General features: G+C 34.0%; 2 protein-coding genes across 2 annotated transcripts; both read left to right on the top strand.

The window, feature by feature from the left end:
- Window positions 1–1,349: 1,349 nt before the first annotated feature.
- Window positions 1,350–25,958, top strand: LOC146538071 (corticotropin-releasing factor-binding protein). The gene is made up of 7 exons (XM_085187163.1): window positions 1,350–1,726; window positions 17,996–18,089; window positions 18,245–18,405; window positions 19,950–20,145; window positions 21,724–21,902; window positions 23,774–23,882; window positions 25,559–25,958. Exons 1-7 carry the CDS (start codon window positions 1,658–1,660, stop codon window positions 25,708–25,710), a joined length of 960 nt encoding a protein of 319 aa, XP_085043289.1. The 5' UTR covers window positions 1,350–1,657; the 3' UTR covers window positions 25,711–25,958.
- On the top strand, window positions 10,503–12,119 carry LOC146538072 (uncharacterized). Its single transcript, XM_085186873.1, has one exon. The coding sequence runs from the start codon at window positions 10,673–10,675 to the stop codon at window positions 11,519–11,521; it is 849 nt and encodes a 282-aa protein (XP_085042999.1). The 5' UTR covers window positions 10,503–10,672; the 3' UTR covers window positions 11,522–12,119.

Raw genomic sequence — 25,958 nt, 5'->3', positions numbered from 1 at the left:
ATAAGGAGTATTAATTTTTACAGAAAAATTTAAAATCACTATCTAATTATAATTATCATTTCAATTTTGCTCTGGCTTCATGCTTTTCCAGGCAGGCAGGCGATTAGGCATAGATAATCTAGTACTAAGACACACCAACCCAAGTGGAGATCGAACCCACTACTATCACGCTTACTGTTAATTGCACTATAGCTTACGACATTTAAGATAAAATACAAATACCTCGATGTGTATAACGATTAAGTGCTAAAACTTTTCATAGGAAGGACTTCCCATAGGAAATCTGCTAAATTTACCTTTTCCTTCTCAATAATCATTATTTTCATAATATATTATTATTATTTTGATCATTATTATTTGTCTCATAAATAAATAAAATATATATTACAAATCAATAAATTCTTGTTATAATAGAACATGTGGCATATTCCCAAAAGAGATTTTTATTTGGTGGGGCACATAATATGGTAATACACCCAGCCTACGCCACCTACGCGACCATTGGGGTAAATCCCACATTGGTGAAAAATGCTCCATTTTTACCCCGAAATGGGCCTACGTAATCTATATATATAAAAGGACTTGTCCTCACTGACTGAGGTAAGACGCACGCACAGCCGTAACCGCTGTGCGTAGAAACGTGAAATTTGGATAGATATTTACTATTGTAATCTGGACATCCACTAAGAAGGGATTTTTAAAAATTCTAACCCCAAAAGGGTGAAATAGGGGTTGAAAGTTTGTATGGAAAAAAATTTAAATCAGCACCGATTTTTATAAAATTTGAAATTTAGATTATTAAAAGTATTTCATTGAATACGTGTTTTATCGTTTCCTAGAATTCTCCTCCTAAGGCTGCAAATAAGGGGTTGAAAGTTTGTATAGAAATGTTTTTAAATCGGCTCCAATTTTTATAAAATTGGAAATTCAGACTCTTAAAAGTATTTAATTGAATACATGTTTCATGGTTTCTAGAATTCTCCCCCTAAGGGTGCAAATAAGGGGTTGAAAGTTTGTATGAAAAAATCTTTAAATCGCCATCGATTTTATTAAAATTTTAAATTCAGACTCTTAAAAATATTTAATTGAATACGTGTTTCATAGTTTATTAGAACTCATCCCTAAGGGTGCAAATAAGCACGCGAAGCTGCGCGCGTCCGCTAGTATTATATATACCCCTATAGTAGTTTCATGAAATTTCTATGAATGTAAAACACTATTATATAAATATAAAACCGTAAGTGTCTTTGTAAATATTTGCTAAAGAACTATAACTACGTATACAAACACATATTTATCAATTAGATAAGTTCGCTCGTGCGTTTGATAACATTTCATACTAACTTCTATACTACGACAAAAGACACGTAACGGACACTTTTAAACTAAATATGAAAAATATAAGTTTTAATAATAGAAATAAGTTTAAGTTTGCCTAAAGGGAAGTTTTACGTTAAGTTTTAAGTTTAGCAATATGGACTCTAAGTAACTCAAGTAGAGTCCAGGCGCATATGCGCAGAACAGTCAGTGAGCATATAAAGGTAACGGGAAAGCCTGGAAGCCTCACTGGAAGCCGACGTGGCACAGTGGAAGTTTGAAATTTGGAATCTGTGAAGTTTCGTGTCGAATTTGATTTTATTATAAAGAGACTGTCATTATGAAAGCTATTATTTATATTGTAGCAGCGGTTTTAGTTTGCAATGGTATAGAAGCACTACTTTTGCCGGTAAGTTTTTGTTTGTTATTTTAATAGAATTAAGAAATATGTTTTTTTATAGTTATAAAATTAAATATCAATAATAATACATAGTAAATTTATATAAATTGAATTATAGAGATGGTTTTACACAAAAATATTTTATTTTATTTCTATAAATATATTTATACATATATTTTTTTGTCATTAGCTTAGTAAAACTCTCATTTTATGTACTAACTTTTATTAACTTTATATATTCTTTGACTCTCTGCATTTTCTTTTAAAATAAATAATTTATAAACAATAATAATAATCAATTTATCATCCAGGCTTCCGTACCAATTTCAGGATTGTAGGTTAGCAAAAAGTACAACTTATAAAAGTTGAGAAACTTAAATTTTCAAGCATTGGCAGGCACAATTTTTTTATGAATTTAACTACAAATATATGTTTGTCATATTATTTTTTTTATTGTGATATAATCACAATTTTATATTTATTTTATATAATTATATATTTCACAATATTTTTTTTATTGTGATATACCTAATCACAATAAAAAAAATAATATGATGTGATATCACATTGTGATTTTTTGTTGCTTCTTTTTTGTGTTTAGAATTTTGATATTAATTTAAGCTTCATTTCGAGATAAATAGTGTCGACATACGAACATACTAATAACAAAGTAATCCCATAAGGTTTTTGCTTTTGCCTTTTGAGATACGGAACCCTAAAACTATGAAAGAATAGAACCTTCCTCAATATAGTGATCCATCTTAAACTATGTGATTATGTGTTATGAATATTCCGTTCGGAGCATTGATAATTGTATCTGCTATGTGCGGGATGAAGAAAGAAAATTTAATATTTACCTAATTTCTTTAATTCATTTTCTATATGTTATATACACAAGTCCATAAACCCTTAATAAATAATTAAACAACTAGCCTATATTAATAAACAAATAATTTTCAATGATATCTTTAGACATTATATGTTTACTTTGCGTATGACGCGCTAAATTGATAATATTCTAAATGCCTTATAAATAAATGTGCGACACACGTTTTCCATACAATATCTCAAATATTGTTTCTTTATATTTAATCTATTTTAAGACATAAAAAATTGTCCTATAAGGGTTTCGTTTTTTCTTTTTGAGATACCGAAGCCTAATTATTGAAGACAATTTTTAATTTTTTTTAAATTAAAAAATAATATTATATTTTAAAACCACAGAAGCGCAGTGGAATAGGGACTGTAATAACTTTCTTAGATTAAGGGTTCTAAATGCATCCGACGTTTAGTTCCGCCACTGAATTTACAAGCGGAGAGCAGAAGGAGTATCATGACACTGTTGTAAAAAGCGTGAAATTGTAAAAACATAGAAAATACAATTTAACATATTAAATAATTTAAACAAATGACTACAATAACGGAATTTAACTGTTTTATTTCACACAAATCGAGTATTATTCTTTAATCTCACCCCACATATTCGATTAATTGCTTCGAATGTGTTCACAAAAGGAAAATTTTAATCTTCCAATGCTATTCAAAAATATATTAAGCCGTAAAGAGCTTAGTGGTTTTCATAACAAATAAATGTTTAATTGTTCTCATTTTTTCTCATCAAAATAAAATTGAAGTCAGTTTTTGTAAAAAACAAAATACGAGTATGTACGAAGTTAAACGTTAACAAACTTTACTATGCGTTTGTCGTTCTTTTAGTTGTGAGAAGGTAGAAAACTAACTAAATATAAAGTGAGGCCAGTCGTGGTGTTATGGGTTCGATTCCCACTCGAGAAAATTAAATATTGAATATTTTCATATCTTCACTCTGATGTCGAGCCAAAGCGTAGCGTTGAGTTCCGCCACTTAAAACAGAATAATACCTCTAGAATTTGGTGTAAAATGGGGAATTGAAGTGTCTTAATGGAAAAGGAGTTTCTTAATACTAGGTTCCCTCCGCCTACTCTCTTATATACGAGATACAATTTGAGACTAAAAATATATGAAAACACTGATCGTACGTGATGAGTTAATCTCTTGTTTTGGACAGCACATCGAGTATTCAGTTCGTGAAATCTCACCATAAAACTATAACTCCATATGCTGATAAGATAATATTCAAAGAAAACTAAATAATAGAAATTCAATGACCGAAAAAATAAAATATACCTACGTAATATTTAACTGTAATAATTTAATATTTTTTTGTTAGCTATTCGTTGTAAAACAGAATAGATACTTCGTTCCTATTCGGAGAATGTTCTGCAGAATTTTCAAAATATTAATTGTATATTGCGGCGAACCTCAACGCCGCGATTGTTGATTATGTTAGGAGCGCCAGAAATTGAAAATATTAAATAATTCAGAAATTCATTCCCTTAGGTCCACAACCGCAGTGTTTGCAGTTACACGCTTGTATCACTGTGTTTCTGTGTAACTACGTGCGTTATGGATTTGATTCCCACTTGAGGGAATGAAATATTCAATATTTTCATATCTTCACTCTGGTCATAAGGTACAGCGCGGCGTTGAGTTCCGCCACTCAATAAGCGTTGCTTGGACAATTCGGCAGAAAGTGGCGAGCGGAAGTGTCCTAATGGGAACGGTATATCTTAATATCAGTTTTCTAAGTTCCCTCTGCATATCCTGCTATGTGCGGGACAGAGCATGAAGCGAAAACTATTTTTTTAAGCTACAACTAAACCAGTTTCAGTTATTAAAGAAAAACTACTTTCCATTTTATTTCGAAAATGGACAGATCCTAATATAAAGTTCAACTAACAAGATATTTCCTTCTACAGATACTCCAGTTCGAAAGGCAAAATAGTAATTGATGTTAACGTCAATTCGATTTCGGCCTAAATTAACTACCAACAAAATGTTAACTTTGGATATCAAAGACAGTTTCACAATGTCAAGTGTTTTGTTGGTTTCTATTATTTCAAAGGGATCGGACTATTTCTTCGACAGAACCAAAATAGATGTCGTTTACATTTTGAAATTTGATAGTAAATTACGTCTTTGTAATCGACGTCGTCTGTCGTTTTAATTAAAAATAATAAGAAATAATTTGGGACCAGTTGTGGCGCTGAGCTGGGGCACAAACGTATATGTCTGTAAGCGTGACAGGTGGCGCTGCCGCTGGGGCACAAATGTATGTCTGTAAACGTGTCACGCTGTTGTGCCCCAGGTTAGGTTGGGGATTTATATTCGAGGAAATGAATAATATAATAATAATATTTTCATTTCCTATGTCTTCTCAATAGATTTGAAGAAAAGACGGAATGCAAGATCAGTATTAAGTGAATGAAGTGTCTTTTTGGGAAGTATGTTAAGTAGAGATGGAAGATACGAGATGGATGTGGAATGACATATTATACGGCAGCAAAACGTGTACATTGTGTTAAAAGGCAGTTGATGATGATAAAATTATTATTTGAAGAATTAGTTATGGATCCCCTCGTGGAACATAATTTAACTCTAAATAAGATTATTGTAAGTTTGATCTTCACCAGGAGAATGAATTATTATAATGTTATTGCTCTATTATGATGAAGCGCGGGGTTGAGTTTCGCCATCCAAGACGCAACGTCTCGAACACTTTTAGGTTATTTTTTTGTGTACTCATATTTCTTGTAGTTCGTTATTAAATATTTTATGTTAAATATTATAAGCCAAGTAAGATGAAAATGAGGATGTAAATGTTAGGTACTTCAAATTAAGCTCTACTATAAAATTCCTTATGAACTTTCAAAGCATTTGTTATTTATAAAGCCCTAGAAAGCTTACCAACCAAACGTTTACCACAACTCTAACCATAGGAAATGTAGGTAAGCGTAAGAAATGAGAAATTCTAATACCTTTTTTTTAATACCGTTTTATCATGAAATTTAACATATTCGTATTGAACCAAATACTCTTTTACACAAAATGAGATTATTCTATCACGATATTTATTTTGTAAATATGTTGTTTGTATTATCTCTTCCTCAATCTTTATTCACTCACCGCTTATCTTTATTCAAAAAACTCTGAATTTTCCTTATTGCTTTTAATATTTTGAACTGGCAATTTTCTGTGTCCTCTAAACACGCTATGAAAATAAATAATAATAATTAATGACGTCATGATTCAGTGGCGTGGACTGTAGGTACACGTGACAATTACGGGTTTGAATCTTTAAATAATTTTAATTTTACGCCTTATTTACTCATTGTATTCAATATTAGGAAGAAAGTAAGGAACTGCGCCTCAATACTACGATATCCATCTGCTGTAACGAAAATATTTTTTTATTTAAACCCTAAAAAGACACTACCATAGAAATAATTTTAAAATATCGATATATAACACCGATTGCGGATTTAAAGGTTAAAAAGATTAAAATTTTACATATATGTTTCGTTTATGCAATTTTTATTTTAAAACAACCAATGTCACATAACAAGTCGAACGATTCGCTTTTCAATAGCGCGCTAACAAGCGATGACTTTTTGTAAGCTTCATATATGGAATATGAGGAAATGCAACAAATTAATTATTTTTGTTAAATGGATATATGTCAAAATTAATGTGTGCGTGGGACTGTAAGCGCGACAAATTGTGGGTTCGATTCCCAATCAAGGAAAGGAAATATTTAACATTTTCATTTCTTCGTTACGGTATCGAAACCAAGCGCGCCGTGGAGTTCTACCACTCAACACGCAATGCTTCTAAAATTCGGAGGTAAGTGGGAAGCGGAGTGTCTTAACACTAGACTCCTTCTACCTACTCTGAAATTCTACTCTCTACTTTACTCAGAGGTGAGAAAATAAATTCAATCATACCAATAACTTTTATCCAGCCTCTATATTTTATTATTAAATGAATTTTAAATAATGTACTGTATATAATCATTTAAATTTCGACAACTGCACTAAATAAAATTATCGACGTCATCATCATTTACGAATTTAACCTTTTAACCATTTTCATTTCTTGACACAATTATATTTCACGAGTTGTATTGTGCATTGGATCCTAAATCTGATTGAATTCAAATAGTTATTTAGTTATTTATATTCTCTAAGTTTTTATGTCTGCCTATAAAGAAAAAACACAAAATATAAATTAATATTCTCAAAAAATACGTTACTCAGCATAATTATATGACAATTATATTAGCAGCGTAATAAAAAAAAATTGTAACAGTAACAAGTGATCCAAGATGAAATATTTTAAATATAAGATCTTCAGAAAAATTTTCGTCTAAAATTAGAAAAACTTGACATATAATTACTTAGTAATTTTATATTAAACACGAACTTAAACTGATTTTACAGCTTTTAAATATATTTGTAGTTCTATACAGTGAATAGTAGGAAATTTAAATAAAATCTATCTTATAAGCTCTTACTCAAATTTCCTAGAGTGGGCGATGGTTGTCCGATAAAAAACATCGTAAAGTTTAAGTGGCCATTGATGACAAAGGTTAAGAAGGAATATAAGTAAGGAATAATGCTTCAGTTATGTAAAATGAATTATAATATATATGTACTTTATAATTTTATAGGACTTTTCTATTATTTAAACATATAACTATTGTTTTAAAATCATTCCCCAAAGAGCAGAGTACGCAGAAAGAACCTTGCGATAAGGTTTTCGGTTTTTTAAAGTAGCTTTTAGTATCTAAGTTTATATTAAAAAAAGAATATTATATATTTTAATCACATCTACAACAGCCCATATAAAAAAAATGAATAAACAAATTAAAATATAAATATAAAAGGTTAGCGTACTATTAATTGTTTCAGTTATACGTGAATGAATCCTAGTTATCTTATACAGGGTGTCACATTTTTCACCGCTAATAATCTTGCCAACGACCTCCCCGAGGGTTCCCGGCTTGAGGATATTAATTAAGGCGACAGCTCTAGCACATCTCGTATAATTGCACGCTTTACGTGCTATTTTTTTTTTTTTTTGTATTTGTAGCTTAATCAACATGATAATAAATTATAAGCAAAAAACCATTTTTAGAAAAAGCTTTTATTTAAACTCTTTAAAAAGGAGAAAATAAAATTTGTCTTTTAAATTTTAACTATCAACTCATAAGCTCATTGTACACAATTTATATGATCATAAAAGCTTGTCGCGCGATTTACTTGTAAACTAAACTAGTGCTAATTTAATTATGTAAAATCTGCTAAGTTTCAATTTTTAAAGTTTCAATTTAATTAAATATTGATTAACGCGACAAGCTTTTATGATCATATAAATTGTGTACAATGAGGTTATGAGTTGATAGTTAAAATTTAAAAGACAAATTTTATTTTCTCCTTTTTAAAGAGTTTAAATAAAAGCTTTTTCTAAAAATGGTTTTTTGCTTATAATTTATTTTTTCCTTTTTAGTTACCACTGGCTAGGTTTCTCACACTAGAGACATGTACCACGATTCCTCCTCTATGGTTAGGAATGCTGTTGGCGATACTAGACCCTTCCTGATTACAGTGGGGGTTCACCAGGGCTGGACTCTTAGTCCGTTCATATTCAATGTAGTGCAGCCTCCATGGCTGATGATGTATGCCGACGACATAGCACTCATTGACGAGAACCGACTGACGCTGGAGCGTAAAGTGAACCTCTGGAAGGATACGCTTGAGAACGGCTGTCTTAAACTAAATGTGTCGAAGACCGAGTACATGGCCTGCGGGAGCCCGGACTCGAGCACGATCCTTATAGGTCCTGAGCCAGCCGTTAAGTCAGAAAAGTTCAGGTACCTTGGATCCGTTATGCACGAGTCTGGAGGCATCGATCACGATGTCCATGGCCGGATAAGTGCTGCCTGGGCCAAATGGCGGGAGGTCATTGGTGTGGTCTGTGACCGAAGAAAACCGCCAAGCTCAAGGGACTGATATACAAGAGCATCATACGACCGTTTCTTTTATACGGCAGCGAATGTTGGCCAGCACTATCTCGGCACACTCAGGAGCTTCACGTCACGGAAATGAAGATACTGAGGTGGATGTGCGGCGTAACGCGGTCTGACCGCATACGCAACACATTCGTTCGAGGTAGTCTTGGGGTCCGTGACGTAGCGGATAAGCTCCAAGAGCGCCGCCTGAGATGGTTTGGCCACGTTACGCGCCCGTCGAAGAACTAAGTCGGATGCAAGTGCCTTGCTATATCAGTTCCTGGAGTGAGACCTCCTGGACGCCCAAGGAAGCGCTGGTTGGATGTCGTGATGCCGGATATGGGAGCCAATTGTCTAACCACTGAGGACGCTAAAGACCGCGCAAAGTGGAGTAGGTTGAGTAGGAAGGCAGACCCTGGCAATAGCCGGGATTAATGCCAGGAGGAAGAAGGTTTCTCACACTAGATGTCATATTATTTTTCTAATTATTCTCGGCAAGCCCTTTCATTTGATACCCGTATTGCAGATGTGCATAAATAATAACTATTCCGCCATCTTAGATGTTCCGCCATATCGGATTTAGAAAAATGTCACATTTTTCGAGTTACTCTCAACGAGCCCTTTCAATAGATATTCATATTGTAGAAGTAGACTAAAATTACCTATTCGGCTATCTTGGATGGTCCGCCATATTGGATTTAGAATGACGTTAGATTATTTTTCGAGTTGCTCTCAATGAGCCCTTTCATTTGATATTCATATTGCAGAATTGTAAAAATAATAACTATTCGTTCATCTTGGATGGTCCCCCATATTGGATTTAGAATGACGTCACATTATTTTCCAAGTTGCTCTCAAGAAGCCCTTTCATTTAATACCCATATTATAGAAATGCATTAAATATAACTATTCCGCCATCTTGGGTGGTCCGCCTTATTAGATTTAGAATGACGTCACATCATTTTTCAAGTTGCTCTTAAGAAGCCCTTTCATTTGATACCCGTAATATACAAGTGCATCAAAAATAACTATTCTGTTACTTTGGATGGTTCGCCATATTGGATTCAGAATGACGTTACACTATTTTTCCAGTTACTCTCAACAAGCCCTTTCATTTGATACCCATATTATAGAAGTTCATGAAATATAACTATTCCGCCATCCTGGATGGTCCGCCATATTGTATTTAGAATGAAGTCACAAACCTTATCGTGCATTGTCATCCAAACCAATCGTGTATACAAAATTTCAGCTCAATCGTACGAACATACCTTTCATTATATGAAAGCACAAAAAACTTGAATCGTGTCGATTCTATTGGATTTCAAGTGATGTCACATTATTTTTCTAATAGTTCTCGGCAAGATCTTTCATTTGATACCCATATTGCAGAAGTGCATAAATAATAACTATTCCGCCATCTTAGATGTTCCGCCATATTGGATTTAGTATAACGTCACATTATTTTTAGAGTTACGGTCAACGACCCATTTCATTTAATATCTATATTGTAGAAGTAGACCGAATAGATACTCGGCTATCTTCAATATCCTCCTTATGGGATTTAGAATAACATCACATTATTTTTCGAGTTGCTCTCAACGAGCTCTTTCATTTGATACCCATATTGTAAAAGTACATTAAAAATAACTATTCCGCCATCTTGCATGGTCCGCCATATTAGATTTAGAATGACGTCACATATTTTATCGTGCATTGTCATCCAAAGTAAACGTGTATACAAAATTTCAGCTCAATCGGTTGACGATATCTACTTCAAAATTGAGCTCTAAGATTTCACCCGAACCCACATACATACATTGCAAGTTAAATAAAAGCTTTTAAAATTATTATTGGTTTTTTTAAATGTCATATTTAAAAGAAAACATTTGTGGCTTGATGAAGAATCGACTTGCGCTCGCGCATAGGTCAAACCGGTCGGTCAGTCGTTTCTTGTAACACACGCGAAGCGCATGTCTCTCGCTTGCTTATATCGCTAACGCCACGTGCTTCATTATTTAACACATAGTACACACATTCTATACTGGTGACCCCTAGTTTGGACAATGTCTGTCGAGAAAACGGTGAAAAGCGCAACCGGACCACGCCCGGCAACCAGTGCTGGGGCACGGTCGATAGAAAATGTCGATGTGTTTCGTGTTGGTGTCAAGGTGCCACCATTTTGGCCAGAGGAGCCAGATATATGGTTTGCTCAAGTAGAAGGACAGTTTGCGATATCTGGAATTACTAGTGATGTGACTAAATTTAATTATGTAATTGGGCATCTCGATAATCAACATTCCAGGGAAGTGAAAGATATTATCGTAAATCCACCACCGACGGAAAAATATGAAAAATTAAAGTGCGAATTAATTAAAAGATTGAGTGCTTCGAAAGAAAATAAAATTAAACAATTATTAATGCACGAAGAGCTTGGGGACCGAAAACCTTCCCAGTTTCTGCGACATCTGCAAAGCCTGGCAGGATTAAATGTTCCCGACGATTTCTTAAGAACGATATGGATAAGTCGTCTGCCACATGGTATTCAGACAGTGTTAGCTGGACAAGCCAGCACAGCTTCACTCGAAAACTTGGCGGATTTAGCTGACAGGGTGAATGACCTCGCCTCATCTACTCCAAAGGTAGCCACCGTTAGTGAAATACCAGGATCTATCGTAAGTGACTTGGTGAAACAAGTGGCAGAACTGCGCAAAGAAGTACAGAGACTATCGATGGGTAGAAATAGCCGAAGCCATTCGCGTTCGAGACCGAATCGTACATCCAGACAGCGATCACTCTCAAATTACCGCAAGTTCCCAATTTGCTGGTATCACGATAAATTCGGCAGTAAAGCTACAAAATGCGTGCGACCGTGTGACTACAAGCAGTCGGAAAACTCGAAGGGCAGTCGGTAATGGCGACTGACGATTGCCTTTCATCCTCCACTGGTCGCCTGTTCGTCACGGACCGGACTTCAAAGATGCAGTTTCTGGTTGACACTGGAAGCGACCTGTGCGTTTTTCCAAGATCGGCAGTGCGTGATCGTCGTGCTCGAAGTGACTATAATTTGTGTGCTGCAAACGGTTCCACTATAAATACCTATGGTTTTATTCATTTAAATTTAGATTTTAGTTTACGTAGAATTTTTCCTTGGCGTTTCGTAGTAGCGGACGTCACAAAACCAATTATTGGCGTAGATTTTTTAAAATATTATAATTTAATTGTAGATTGTCGTCATAAAAAATTAATTGATAATTTAACTTCTATTTCTGTTATTGCTACTGTAATTAATTGTAATAATATTTCTTCAGTAAAAGTGGTAACAGGGGAGTCGCAATTTCATAAAATTCTTAATGAGTTTCCACAAATTACACGACCAACTGGCATACATAAAAACATTACGCACAACACACTTCATCACATACACACGACACCAGGCCCCCCAGTTTGCTCTCCACCTCGCCGCTTAGCACCAGATAAACTGAACATTGCTCGCAAAGAGTTTCAAGCTATGCTGGCTAATAGCACAGCTAGACCATCTAACAGCCCATGGTCCTCTCCACTTCATCTAGCTCAAAAAAAGGACAACGGATGGCGTCCGTGCGGTGATTACCGCAAATTGAATGCCCGTACCGTGCCTGACAGGTATCCAATAAAGCATATTCACGATTTTACGCATAACATATCAGGTTGTACCATATTTTCTACTTTAGATTTAGAAAAAGCTTACAATCAGATACCTGTCAGCCCCGAGGACATTCCGAAGACTGCCATCACGACACCTTTCGGTTTATTTGAATTCCCGTTCATGACATTTGGACTCCGAAACGCGGGGCAGACATTTCAGCGTTTCATCGATGAAGTTACTAGGGGGCTGGATAATGTTTACTGTTATCTAGATGACTTCCTAATATTCTCACGCACTGAGGTTGAGCACGAAGAGCACCTACGCCAAGTCTTCACAAGGCTTGAAAAATATGGTATCTTGGTGAACACCTCCAAGTGTGTTTTTGGTGTGAAGGAAGTAAATTTTCTAGGTTATAGCATTACAGCGCATTGATGTAGACCCCTGGATAAAAAGGTCCAGGCCATTCGCGAGTTTCCAGTTCCATCTAATGTCCGTCAGTTAAGAGCATTCCTGGGTATGCTAAATTTTTATAGAAGATTTCTTCCTCAGGCAGCCCAAATTCAATCTCCATTACATGCACTACTTACAGGGTCAGTAAAAGGATCTAAACCTGTCACGCTTACTGGGGAACACTTAGCAGCGTTTCAAGCTTGTAAAGACGGCCTTTCTAACGCCGCTTTATTAGCACACCCAGACTGCAGTGCAAAACTAGCTGTAGTTACTGATGCTTCTGATAGGTCTCTCGGTGCAGTACTGCAGCAGTTCAAGGAAGGTGCATGGCAACCACTCGCCTTTTTCTCCAAGAAGTTAAGCCCATCGCAGGTTAAATATTCGCCATATGATAGGGAACTTCTTGCCATTTATGAGGCAATTAAATATTTTAGGTATATGCTTGAAGCTAGGCATTTTGTTGTTTATACCGACCACAAGCCGATCAGTTTTGCGTTCCATGACAGGAAAAATAACTGTTCGCCGAGGCAGTACCGACATTTAGATTTTATATCTCAATTCACGACGGACATCCGCCACATATCTGGCAAGGATAACGTGGTTGCTGATGCCCTGTCGCGAGTTGAGGAATTATCAGAGCCGGTGGACCTCAAGGTCTTAGCTGAATCTCAAGTAGATGATCCTGAGCTTAGCAAACTTATATGCGGAGAGTCATCACTTCGCCTCAAGCAATTGAGAATTCCTAACTCTCGAGTAGACCTCTTTTGTGATGTGAGTACATCTTCAGCTCGACCTTTCGTCCCTAAGGACTTAAGAAAAAAGTTGTTCGACAGTCTTCATAGTCTAAGTCACCCTGGTGCTAACACAATGGCTAAGCTAGTCGCCGAGCGATTTATTTGGCCTGGAGTACGTAAAGACTGTCGTGAATGGTCCCGTCAGTGTGCGGCATGTCAACGTGCAAAGGTGAGTCGCCATGTGTCATCTCCCTTAGGCACTTTCGATCTACCTCGCGCGCGATTTGCCTTTATTCACATTGACATCATAGGACCTCTTCCTATCTCACAGGGATATCGCTACTGCTTCACTGCTGTGGATCGTTTTACCCGCTGGCCGGAAGTCACGCCTATGGCGGATATCACGGCTGAAACATTTGGGAAGGCGTTAATATCCTGGATATCCAGATTTGGATGTCCTATGGATATTGTCACTGATCGCGGGCGACAGTTTGAATCCGCACTTTTCCAATATCTTGGAAAAATGATCGGATTTAAACATCGTAAAACAACCGCGTATCACCCAGCTTGCAACGGGCTAGTGGAACGATTTCACAGGCAGTTAAAGGCAGCAATAATGTGCCACGCAGATACGAATTGGGTGGATACATTACCATTGGTATTACTTGGCATACGTAGTGCATTTAAAGATGACCTCCGGTCATCATCCGCTGAGCTAGTTTACGGCGAGCCATTGCGTTTACCTGGAGAGTTCTTCCAGGCCGCAGCTCCCCATTCCACGGATTTGCCGGAGTTCACTTCACGTCTTCGCCAATTTGCCTCAAAGCTGCAGCCCTCACCAGCTGCGCGGCATAGCAAAGGCAAAATTTTTATCTTTAAGGATCTGTCTTCATGTACTCACATTTTTCTTAGGGATGACTCTTTACGTGGTGCTTTACAACCACCTTACACCGGCCCCTACGAAGTTCTAGAACGTGGTGACAAAACATTTAAAATATCCATAAAAGGTAAAACCGTGACAGTATCAGTAGACCGCATCAAACCAGCCTACATACTGTCCGATCCTTCTCCTAATCCTATTTCCACGCCTACTCCTAAATCCAATCCTGATTTTTATTCCAATCCTCCCATTCAAGATGGCTTAAAGCGAACTCGCTCAAATAGAATTGTTCGGTTTCCCGATTATTATCGCCCTTGACAGTCTCTGGTGGTGGGTGGTGTGGCTTGATGAAGAATCGACTTGCGCTCGCGCATAGGTCAAACCGGTCGGTCAGTCGTTTCTTGTAACACACGCGAAGCGCATGTCTCTCGCTTGCTTGTCGCTCGCTTGCTTATATCGCTAACGCCACGTGCTTCATTACTTAACACATAGTACACACATTCTATACATTTAATATTTATTTTAAAAAAACTCAACTTATTAAACAATTTTTTTTTCATATTTACTTCAAGATGTAAAACTTTTAAGTGAAATGTTCCATATAAGCTAATAAAAGAAAAATATTTATATAGAAGCTTTAATTTACTTACAGTTTGATATAACTGGAAAAGCTAAAATATGACTCATTAGAACTTTTATAAAAGTTTCCTATTTTTTTAACAAACTTGCCATATCATATTATGAAAGTTGAAAAAAGAATTTATTAAACGATGAATATTGGCTTCCTTCCTTTGTTATTTCAAGAACATTTTATTATAAAGAATGAGAATGTTCTCATATGTTTGTTCTATGAGAAAACAAGTTTACTAAGTTAATTAACCGTTGTAAGCAAAAGTTTGAGATTAAAGCACCTTGTGGTTTACTTATATAATATACTAGTGGACCCGGACGCGGCTACGCCTGCTTGAAATATAAGAATATAATTTCTATAGAAATATAATTTCAATCTAGATGAAATGCTAAAAGTGACTATTATATTTATTTTCATAAGGATGAATATCAAAATGACGCGGTAACGAACGCGGTCGCGTAGCGACGACGGTTGTTATTAACATGGCAGAATAAATTGCATGTCAAATTAGAAAGTATTTTAATTTATTAGTATATATGTGTAATGTAATATTTTATAGCCTATAGCACTTCTGAAGAATGCAGCTTTCATACAAAACAAAAACAAAGTAAATCGATCCAGTAGATCCAGAGATCTTAGCGTTCAAACAAACAAACAAACAAACAAACAAACAAACAAACTCTTCCGCTTTATTATATTAGTATAGATGAGTATCGATATAATATTATTTTTTCAACTCCCGCTACGTTGATATTTTTATGTCTTCTAAAAAAAAATTATCCCGCACATGGCAGAAAAGGCAGATGAAAATTCGGAACCCAGTATTAGGACACTTCGTTCCCAATAAGGCACTTCCGTTCCCAACTTTCCGCCGAATTCTAAAGGTAATTCTAATTCTTAAATACCCCGATTTCATACTTAATCCTTTAAAAAAAATTAAAACATGTCAACGGTCCTATCACAAACTGTTTTATTTGCTAAGCAACAAGAATATGTCTAACCAAAGGAGCTGAGTGATTTTAAAAATGTATGGAGATCCATACATTATGTCATATCAGTTAACTCCAACATGAAATTCCTTCTAATCCCTCCTCTTTAAGGGTTGTTGTACATTATAAATGCGGGTTCCAGAACAGGACCTAAAATTTTAAAGCAATACAAGATCTGTTACGAGGATATTTTCTTGAATTATCCTTAAATTATAGGATATATAATTAATTATATTTTTAAATAATTGTTGAGGCCGATCGTGATTATCCTGCACAAAAAATCCCTTATAATTTCCTAAGATTCAATTAAACAAACTCTTCAATTTTATAATACTAGTATAGAAGTATAGATATGAAAATATCGAATGGTACAGACAAAATGTATGTATATTTGATGATCGCCAAACATGCAAATACTGCCAACGTCGATCGTGAACTCCATTTCTGAACAATTATCTCTAGTATGAACAAAAGCATATTACTAGCCAGCTGTGCGCTCTAGGCCTGTATTGGGTACAGGTTATTACACAAATATAAGAGATATTTGAAACAGTTATTATTTATTTTGTTTTTTCAGCTTCAATTTTTTATATGATACAGAAAACCTGGTGTAAAGACACTTCGTGTTCGCTTTTATTTTTAATCCCGTATCATTGCACGTTATATATCGGACCTCAACGTCACACTTTGTAATACAAAGGGAGGAGAAGAAGAAGAAGGGAGAGAGAATGATGCACAAAAAAACATATTTTTACTTCAAGTGGAGAACGAACCAACAACCATCATGCTCACAAATTGATTACACTAACTATTGTTTAACAAAAATATTTTATATTACCATTTCATATTTCTTAATAAAGCTAAAATGTCAATGAAAATCTTTGAAGCCCAGCCGTATGGAAATCTTCAGCTTTATATAAAAACGTAAATAAATATTCATAAAATATTACTTTCATATTATTTTAATATTTAGTTTTGGAAATAAATATATAAAACTGTATTAAAAGCTACCTTTAAGTAGAAACAGAAAGTATAATTTAGTATTCACGTCTTCACGTTATTGTATTAACTAGTAGGAACTTAATATCAACTTTTTTTTTTAAATTTGATTAATAGTTATTTTTTTAACCTTTTAAATGGACAAAAAATGATATCTCACCAGGTTCTCTATGCGTACACCCTGATTCAAGGAAAACATTAAAAAAAAAGCTATAAGAAATTAGAAATAATGTCGTTGAAGCCGAACATAAAATGCACTTTCGTTGGCTTATGAAACTACATCACCCGAATCCTATTCACACGCTTGCCACGTACCCTTGCTACAATTGCTGAACCCTTACAATACAAGTTACTTAAGGAAGAATATATTTCGTTGAATTCTGTATATATATCTGATGTTATGTAGATTTTATGATAGTTTGCTTTTTACAACTATTGCGTAGGAAGCTAGCACAGCTGGGGTGTGTCTATAGATACGAGTACATATTTGCGCATATATGTACTTAACTCACGTCGTCTCTATATATACTAATTCAACATTTCAATTCATCAAAATTACTATGAGCAACGCCGGGAGATAATTTCTAACTAATAACTTATCTTTAGAGAGAATCACATAGATTAAGTAGACAAAGGAAAATAATCATCAACTTAACAAGGGTCGATTGGAGAGCCATCAGCGCCCTTACAGGTGCTCAGCGGACACTCAGTTCAAGATAAGTCGTTTGTGTGATAGCAGCCCTCGATGATTCTCAACGAACTATTCCTTTTGTATTGAGATTAATTAATAATTAATATTGAAAATAAATGCAGATTTTTTTAATTATTTGCTATTTTTTTCAGCTTCCGTTATATTCCACATATATAAGGGAGAACTTAGTGTCAAGACACTTTCCACTATTCACTTCATTTTCGCTTTCCCCATTTTCCGCCTGAGACCTTCTGTGTTGAATAAACGCGACGTTCCCGTTAGCCTACATCCAAGATATTGGTACGAAATCCTCGTTGGGCGGAACCGACTCCCACAAGACCAGGTTTTTAATAAATAAATATATATTAATTACAAATATATATGCAGGGTTGGAGAGGACAACGGAGTCAGGCACCTTCTTGGTTTTCAAGAGTACGGCGTTTTCCACTTCCCACACATCGTATCATTGATCCCAATGAAGGTACGAATATTGTTTAATTTGTTTTAATCCAAATTATTGTAAGTTTATAGTAAACTAGTTATTTTCTGGCTCTACTTTTATAACCACCTACACAAATATAAAGCTCAAAAAAAGAAAATGACTATACAACTAATATTTTATACTTCCATAAACAGATTGTTTCCTAGTAACATCTGAAGAGGGCGAACTCTTCTTTAAATCGCCGTCAGACGAGCCAACAGTGTGTGGTATCTACATGATAGCCGAGCCTGATAAGCGGATCCAGGTCATATTCAACTACTTAGACGTGCCCTGCGATAATGGCGGCTTAGTCGCGGTAAGTGCTAAAACTTAAAGCTTATAGAAGGCTAAAAGCTTTTAATATTATGATAGTCTCATAATGGTCATTGAATTTATATTATAGTAAAGTTTATTTAGTGTTAGAATGTGTCGTAAACAAGCATTTGATGTCATTTTTTGACACAGGGTCAACTTCTTCAACTTCTTTCTATCAGGGCTAAAGCAATTTAATATAAATAATAGCAAAATCCATAGTTAAAATTTTATTACCATAACATTTTCATATTTTAATCCAAACAACGTAGACAAAGTTGATGAGTTGCCTTCTTCGAGATAGATGATTTCCAATTAGCGAATCAAATTGTTGTTTAACGCTAACTAGATTGCAGTTAACTTCGTCATAATTATTTCTTTACAAAGTTATCTTCGTCCAAGGCAATCATTTTATAGTGAAAGATTGAGAAGTTATGTAATATCTTATTTTTATTCTTAGAAAGCCTTTTTAACTTAAGAATTGTTTACTTTTTAATATTAAAACATTTTTTCTTTTTATACTCTGTATATAAATATCATCAAAATAAAACAATAGGCAGTTAACACAATTTTTAAAATCAATATCACTGTAAGTTTTCTTTCTTTTTTATATTTGACTTTTTATTCTAATATGCAATTCTACCAATCTACGACAAAATGTACGATATATATTTAAAATTCCGTGAGGCAGAACAGAAACGCAAATAACTATGAAAAATATTATGGAAGAGGCTTTTTATTGAATATGGATGTTTGTACGAAAGGCTCTACACATTGACATGTAGAGCCAGACACGGCTCCCATGTTTTTTCCAGAAAAATAAAAAAATATATTAAATCTTGATTAAAATAGTATTTTACATAAAAACCCTAACACTAAAACGATACAAATACGATTCCATTTCAAGTGAAATAAACTTAAATCAACAGAGCACGTTCGTTATTTGGATAGCACTAGTACTAGCACTACTAAACTTTTACTTTTATTTTACCATTTCGTCATGAAATAGTACTGAAATTCCGAAACGAATAAGAAAATGTATTAAATAGAAACTTTGATTAACTCATTCGTTGTGGGAGCTATTTTTAAGAACTTTCAGCTGGTGCAGTTGAGGTTGATTTAGGCCCAACTTGAAATTTTCTGTACGGCAGTTGAGGCCTTACAGCTTCAGTCTTTAATAGTTTGGTAAATGTGGTATAAAATGACCAAAAACGTGATACGATGTCAATAAATAAAATTTTGGTCAATAAATTGTGTGGGTTTGTTTTTAATACATATCGCCCCGGGTTTTGACACTTAGTTTTTGTATACGTTATTACATATAATTTAAGTTTTCGATAAATTTCTTCTAACATTTAACATTTATTTTATTTCAATCCGTTCATAATTAAGAAAGTTAAAAACTATTTTAATCTATTTTTGACAAAATTTCTATAAAATTACTATTTTATTAAATTGTTTACAATGATAATTTTTACCATTACTCGCTTCTAATTTTTTTTACTACCAAAATGACAAAATAAATTTTCAATAAATATTTATTTTTAGTGGATAGATGGCTGGGAGCTGAACGGGCAGGTATGGCCAGCGGAAGCCTGGGATGACGACAGAGTGGTGGAGTCTTGTGACAAGCGACCCCAACGGAAACTGGTGTCGCGGCAAAATGCAGCTCTAGTGCAATATCGTGTACCTGCCAGGGGGAAAGGATTTGCTTTAACTATACGACATCTAAGGAACGCGAGACGTAAGTATTTTTATTACTGATGGTTTTTTTTGCCTCGCTTTTCCTCGTTACCAGAGTGAGGAAATGTAAAAATTGCATTTTTAATTTCCTGGAGTGGTAATCGAATCCATAACCTGTCGCATTCACAGCCCACGCCCGTGCTCCTGCACCACGCCTAGCCTCAAAGGACCCATTCTGTATAATAATAATATTATGTAAACACATATTAATATTTTATATTGTAGATGTTCTGTAAATATTTTCTTTCAAACAAAGAATATCTCAAATTACACTAGGTGCTATCTGCGGCTTCGCCCGTTTGTCTAAAGCAATTAATAAACAAGAGTTCTGTATGTCACTTAACACATTGTAAGTGCCCAAGATAACACTGAGCCTATAAACAATGGGTTATACCGAAATGATTAATGTAAGATTTTTTTCCTTTCGAATCAATAGTTCCCGAGATTAACGCGATTTTCTTACAAAAATTAAGTCCAAGTCCTAAAGAGAATATAATTGAATAACTAGTATACACTGTAAGGCAAGGAACAAAACAGCTGACTAAATAGAAAGATATTACTATCAAATCTATATAAAATTGTATTACCAGCATCACAGCACGATAATTCAATAACAATTCTGTGGTACACTCGTACGTGACACCTGACGTTGTAACGTAAAAGTTTGGATTTTATTAATATTGTGATGAATGATTTAGTCTGTGTACTAGTAAACTGATGAAAATTTATATTTTCTATTGTAAGTTAAAATGAAAATTACGTTTTTTTCTAATATGTCTGAATCCCGCACCAGGGTAGGCAGAGAGAATCTGGCAATGTAGTGTTAATGCACTCCGTTTCCGTTTAAACATTTTTTTAAGATTTTTAGATTTTCTTTAATTTTGCTTGTAAATATTGTAGTATTTAAAAGAAGTGACTTTCTCGCATAAATGCTATCCCGCGGGGATTCCGGGATAAAAAATAACAGAAATCATAACTAAAAAGATATAAGATAACATTTTGGTTATCTTATCTGTCTTAGCCACGAGCTACGAGGTCTTTTATTTCTAAATTTGTAAGATATTTTTCAGTACCACTGAAGCAGGAAATTCTCGGACAATAAATAAGCACGTCCCACCCCGTCTCTTATGTTTACTCAACAAATACTGACAGAATAACAATTAGAGTTTGTTTGCGGCGGTGTAATTGTCCATAATGACTTTATTCTTATTTCCCCTATTTGTGTAATACTAAGAGTATTCTTAATAAATGTTATTTATCTAAGAATCAAACGAAAATTAATACAGGTTATAGGCCAGTCGTGGCACAGGTGCAGAAAGTGTGGCTGTAAACGCTACAGGTTGTCGATTCGATTCTTACTCAAGGAAATTCAATAGTATTCGGTGAAATTAGTTATTCAGGCATTTCGTGTTGAGTGGCAGAACTCAACGCCGCATTCTGTTTCTTTAGCAGAACGTGGAGGAAATAAAAATATTAAATATATTCTTTCGAATGAAAATCGAACACACAACCATCATGTTTAGAGTCACACGTTTGCGTCATGATGGCACATATTATTACTAGTTTATTTCTTGCACAGCCTGTAACATCATGCTGTTTGGATCCGAGGGGGTCTACACACTGAGGAATCATGGTGAAACTAGCAACTGCTCTCTTCTTGCCGTTTCACCAGCGACTGTTCGTGTATTGGATCTTAATATAGGACAGGTTATAAAGAGGGGCAGTCTGCTGGATGTGGAAACAGGGACCTTACATCATGTAAGTAATACATTACTTTTACTAAGATTTTGTTGAGAAAGTAACTTTGAGACCAGTCGTGAGGCAGGTGCAGAAGAGTGTAACTGTAAATGTGATAGATTGTGGGTTTGATTCCCACTCGAGGAAATTAATTATTTAATATTTTAATTTATTCGCTCTGGTGTCGGCGTTAAGTTCCGCCTCAGCACGCTATTGAGAAATCTGCCATAACTTTGGAACGGAGTAACACACAACAACACTAGGTTCCCTCTGTCTACCTTGGTGTATACAAAATACAGCGTAAAGCTAAAAAAAAATGAGAGCAAAAAGAAGTTAAGCTAAGCTTCACGCTATATGCCATATCATATATCACTATATCGCTATATACCCTACAGCAGGGGAGCCTAGTATTAAAACACTCCGCTCTCCCCTTTCCGCCTGATGATGGGGAATAGTAAATATGTATGACTTCAAGTAGAAAATCAAATATTCATTTATTTATCGATAATCCTAATACATATTTATAATCAAGATTTACTTAAAGTTCATGTTTCAAGGTGTAATATCTTAACCAAATTGTATATTGATTTGAATATAAAAGCGTTATTTCGAAGTCCTCCATAATATTATCAGATCAGTGTCCATCGATTGAAATTATTTACATATTGTAATTTTTTATGAATAATTTATATAAAATATGTTAGACATTAAAATGATGTTTTAAAATTTATGTTGTACATGAGACAAATTTGGAAAAAATATAACTTTTTTTTGTTCTTTCAACCTTCCAAGATATCTCAATTAATAAACAACTTTTACACCAATTTTTATGTTTTTATATTTAATTTTTTGTTATTTTTTAAAAGCTTTTTTTATTCTTTGACTGTCCTCAGTTTCAAATTTTAAATAAGGTACTGTTATCAAAAAATACCTTAGACACTGCTATATCAATGTTGTAAATAGATTATAAATTTTGTCTGCGTACATGTTTTTTTTTGTTTCATTCTATCTTGCATATAATTAATATCTATACCAGTATCTAGGGTTTCTATTTATAGTTATAAATATATCAAATAAAACAATCACGACTGGCTTGGCGCAGTAGGATGGCGTCTGTAAACGTGATGGTTGTGTATTCAAAGCCTTAATGTCTTCATAAACCCTCATCCCTATCTACCCAATTATAATAGTAATCAAATTACATCTATTTCCTTAATTTTAAGCAGAAATTCTAAAATATTTTTACGCCATAATAATTCATAAAATGGGATCTGGTGCTGTAATACGATATGTTTGAGGGAATCAGAACATCTTTGCGTGGAAAAATCCTGTCATCTTTTAATATTCATTAAAACGCTTTATTAAAGAAAGGAAGAGCTTAGCGGCCCACGCCAATATCTACCTTAATCTTTAAAAATAATATTGTATAAAATATTTTACCTAAAAATATTGTTTTTGAGGAAAAAAACTATTTCCCATCCTTATCTATATAAAAGGCGTTCAGCAAACAATTCATCAATATAAAACTAGTGAACGGAACGGAAATTTTTATATTAACTTTTATAGTAACCTTAATTGGGTCCTTTAGTTCCTTTTCTTATCGAAACTAAGGACGATGGTTGTATAATATAATTTTGAAGTAAATTTTGGTATGTTGTGGAAGTTGTGAGTTCGATCCCCATTTGATTGAATAAGTTATTATTTATTAATATGATCCTGGCGCCAAGACCACCTGCTACCAATTTTATTTTATTAAAAAAAATATAACAAACACTTATAAAATATTTTGCTGCAATAAATCGAAGGAAATTACAAGTAATAAGCCTCCACCAAGTATAACAGCACGAGCAGGCCTAGCCCAGTTAATTAAGTGATGTGTACACTTTGTCCAGTGCACAAAGCGCGGCCTCGCCGACTTTGCGGACATCGGCGGCGCGAGTGGCCTCGATAACACCAAAATGGAACTCTACGATAGCATATGTGGACTGGACTCCAACGAAGGTAAATTTGTTGGCCTTTTTTTTAAGAAAAATATTTAGCTAAATTTTTGTTTTTTAATCTTTACGAAGCAGTCGTCGTGATTATAGTCTAGTCTAGTAGATAAAACGGTATGTATTCAATTGTATAGACTAGTAAATCTAATGCAAATTATTTAAGAGACTTATATCAATAAACTTATAACAGTTTATAACTTTGTCAATATATCGTAAGTTATTTATTTAGAAACCAATATGGATAAGTTAATATTAGAATTACTTTAAGCAATTCTAATATTAACTTGTCCATATTAGTTTCTAAATATAACTTATATCAGTAGGCCTTAATCAGAAAAATAGATATTTGGTTACATATCCATACAAATATTGACAACAAGTTTTTTGCTTTATATGAACATTTTATTATAGAATTTACATCTTATACTTAATTCTAAAAAATATTTTTATATAATATTTATTTTACGTATTTTCTCTATTGAATTAGTTCTTACTCTGTAACCAACAGAACTCCAAAAAGACCTAACTTGGAAAACCAATAAATAAATTATCCATTCAAAAACAATTTCCATTCTTCTTCTCCTTTATAATAATAACAGTGACATTTAACCACAAAATTCTACCACAAATTCAAAAAAAAAACTTATGTAATTCAATAATGTTTAAAATGTTATTCAATTTTTGTATTCAGCCAGTTTTACCGAAGACCGATAAAAGCTCTCAAACGTGAATCACTTGCAATCGAATCATGTCATTGTAGATAAAAATGGAGTCAATTTGCCGAACGAAATTGAAAGTGCCCTTTGACACTACGTCCGGGAAGATTAGGTTCCTTTTCATAGATTTTTTTTAATTTGCCTCATAAAAGGAAGGTATTGGTAGATTAAGAATAATTTTTATATTACGTAATAGTGCCTATATAATAATTATTTTTAGAAGCCTTAATAGCGAAGTCCACTTGGGGGAATGAATTGATCATTATATTTAAACTGTTTTCTCCCTTCCCCCCAAGATACCGTAAGGTAGACTTGGGACAAAACTAACAGCTGGTCGAAAACTAACATTTGCTCGCTCGCGGTGTTAAATTACGCCACTCACGCAATGTGTCTACTTTTTTATATTAAAAACTCTTTATTTTCGTAAACCGGTCGTATCGATCATTTTTGATTTCATCTTATTGAGCTATAATATTCAGAACTAAGTTAAATAATAATTCTATAGTATTGTTTTGAAATAAAGGTGCTATACTGGCAGGTGACAAGTGTTTTGTGAACGCAAACTACAGTATTTGAGTGCAATTCTAATAGTGTTTCATTATAGAGCATATTGTTTCAAATGCATTATAAAATAAACAGTTGGAACTTGTTTTTATGATTTGTACTTTTAATTTATGTATTTTTTGATATATCTATATACGATCATGTTCGTATTGGTATTTTACTGTTAGTATTTATTGGAAGACACTGCCTAGAAGCCACTTTTCACATATTGTAATAAGCATTCCAGGGGGTTCCGCTGCCAAATATTTATATTAGAATCTAATAAACTACTTATATCTTTTTAGATTTTAGATTTTTACGCCAAGCAACATTTAAAGACATAAATAACTACAGAATACCTCGATTGCTCTCGATTTTAATTATATTAAAACAAATATGGTATAAAAAATTACTTTATTTTCAGCACATCGTCCAATCCTAGTAGCATGTGAAGACACCGTCGTCCGACTGGTATCTAGTGGACGATACCAGAACTCAATCACCCTAGCTTTTACTCCACTCCCCCTGGAACATTACGAGCACGCCGATCTCATCTGTGGCATTAACGATATATAAATAACGGAATTGGCATCGATAAGCAAAAAAAATATTAGAATTAACGGTTAAATTTCATTTTTGAAATAACAGTATTGATAATTAATTAATTATTATAAAAACTTTCAGGTAGTAAAGTATTAATATATAATATTAACGTGTACTTTGTAATTGTTTAATTGTAGAAGTACTCATAATTGCATACTTGTATCTAGTCAATCGGTGAAAATAGGTTAACCCTAACCACCTATTAAATTAGTTTATATTGA

This window comes from Heliconius melpomene, chromosome 6 (genome assembly GCF_056956725.1).
Source record: "Heliconius melpomene rosina isolate 202511_hmr_F chromosome 6, ASM5695672v1, whole genome shotgun sequence".
NCBI classification, from domain to species: domain Eukaryota; kingdom Metazoa; phylum Arthropoda; class Insecta; order Lepidoptera; family Nymphalidae; genus Heliconius; species Heliconius melpomene.
The sequence above is the reverse complement of the archived record's forward strand: the minus strand, read 5'-3'. Positions and strand labels throughout refer to the sequence as shown.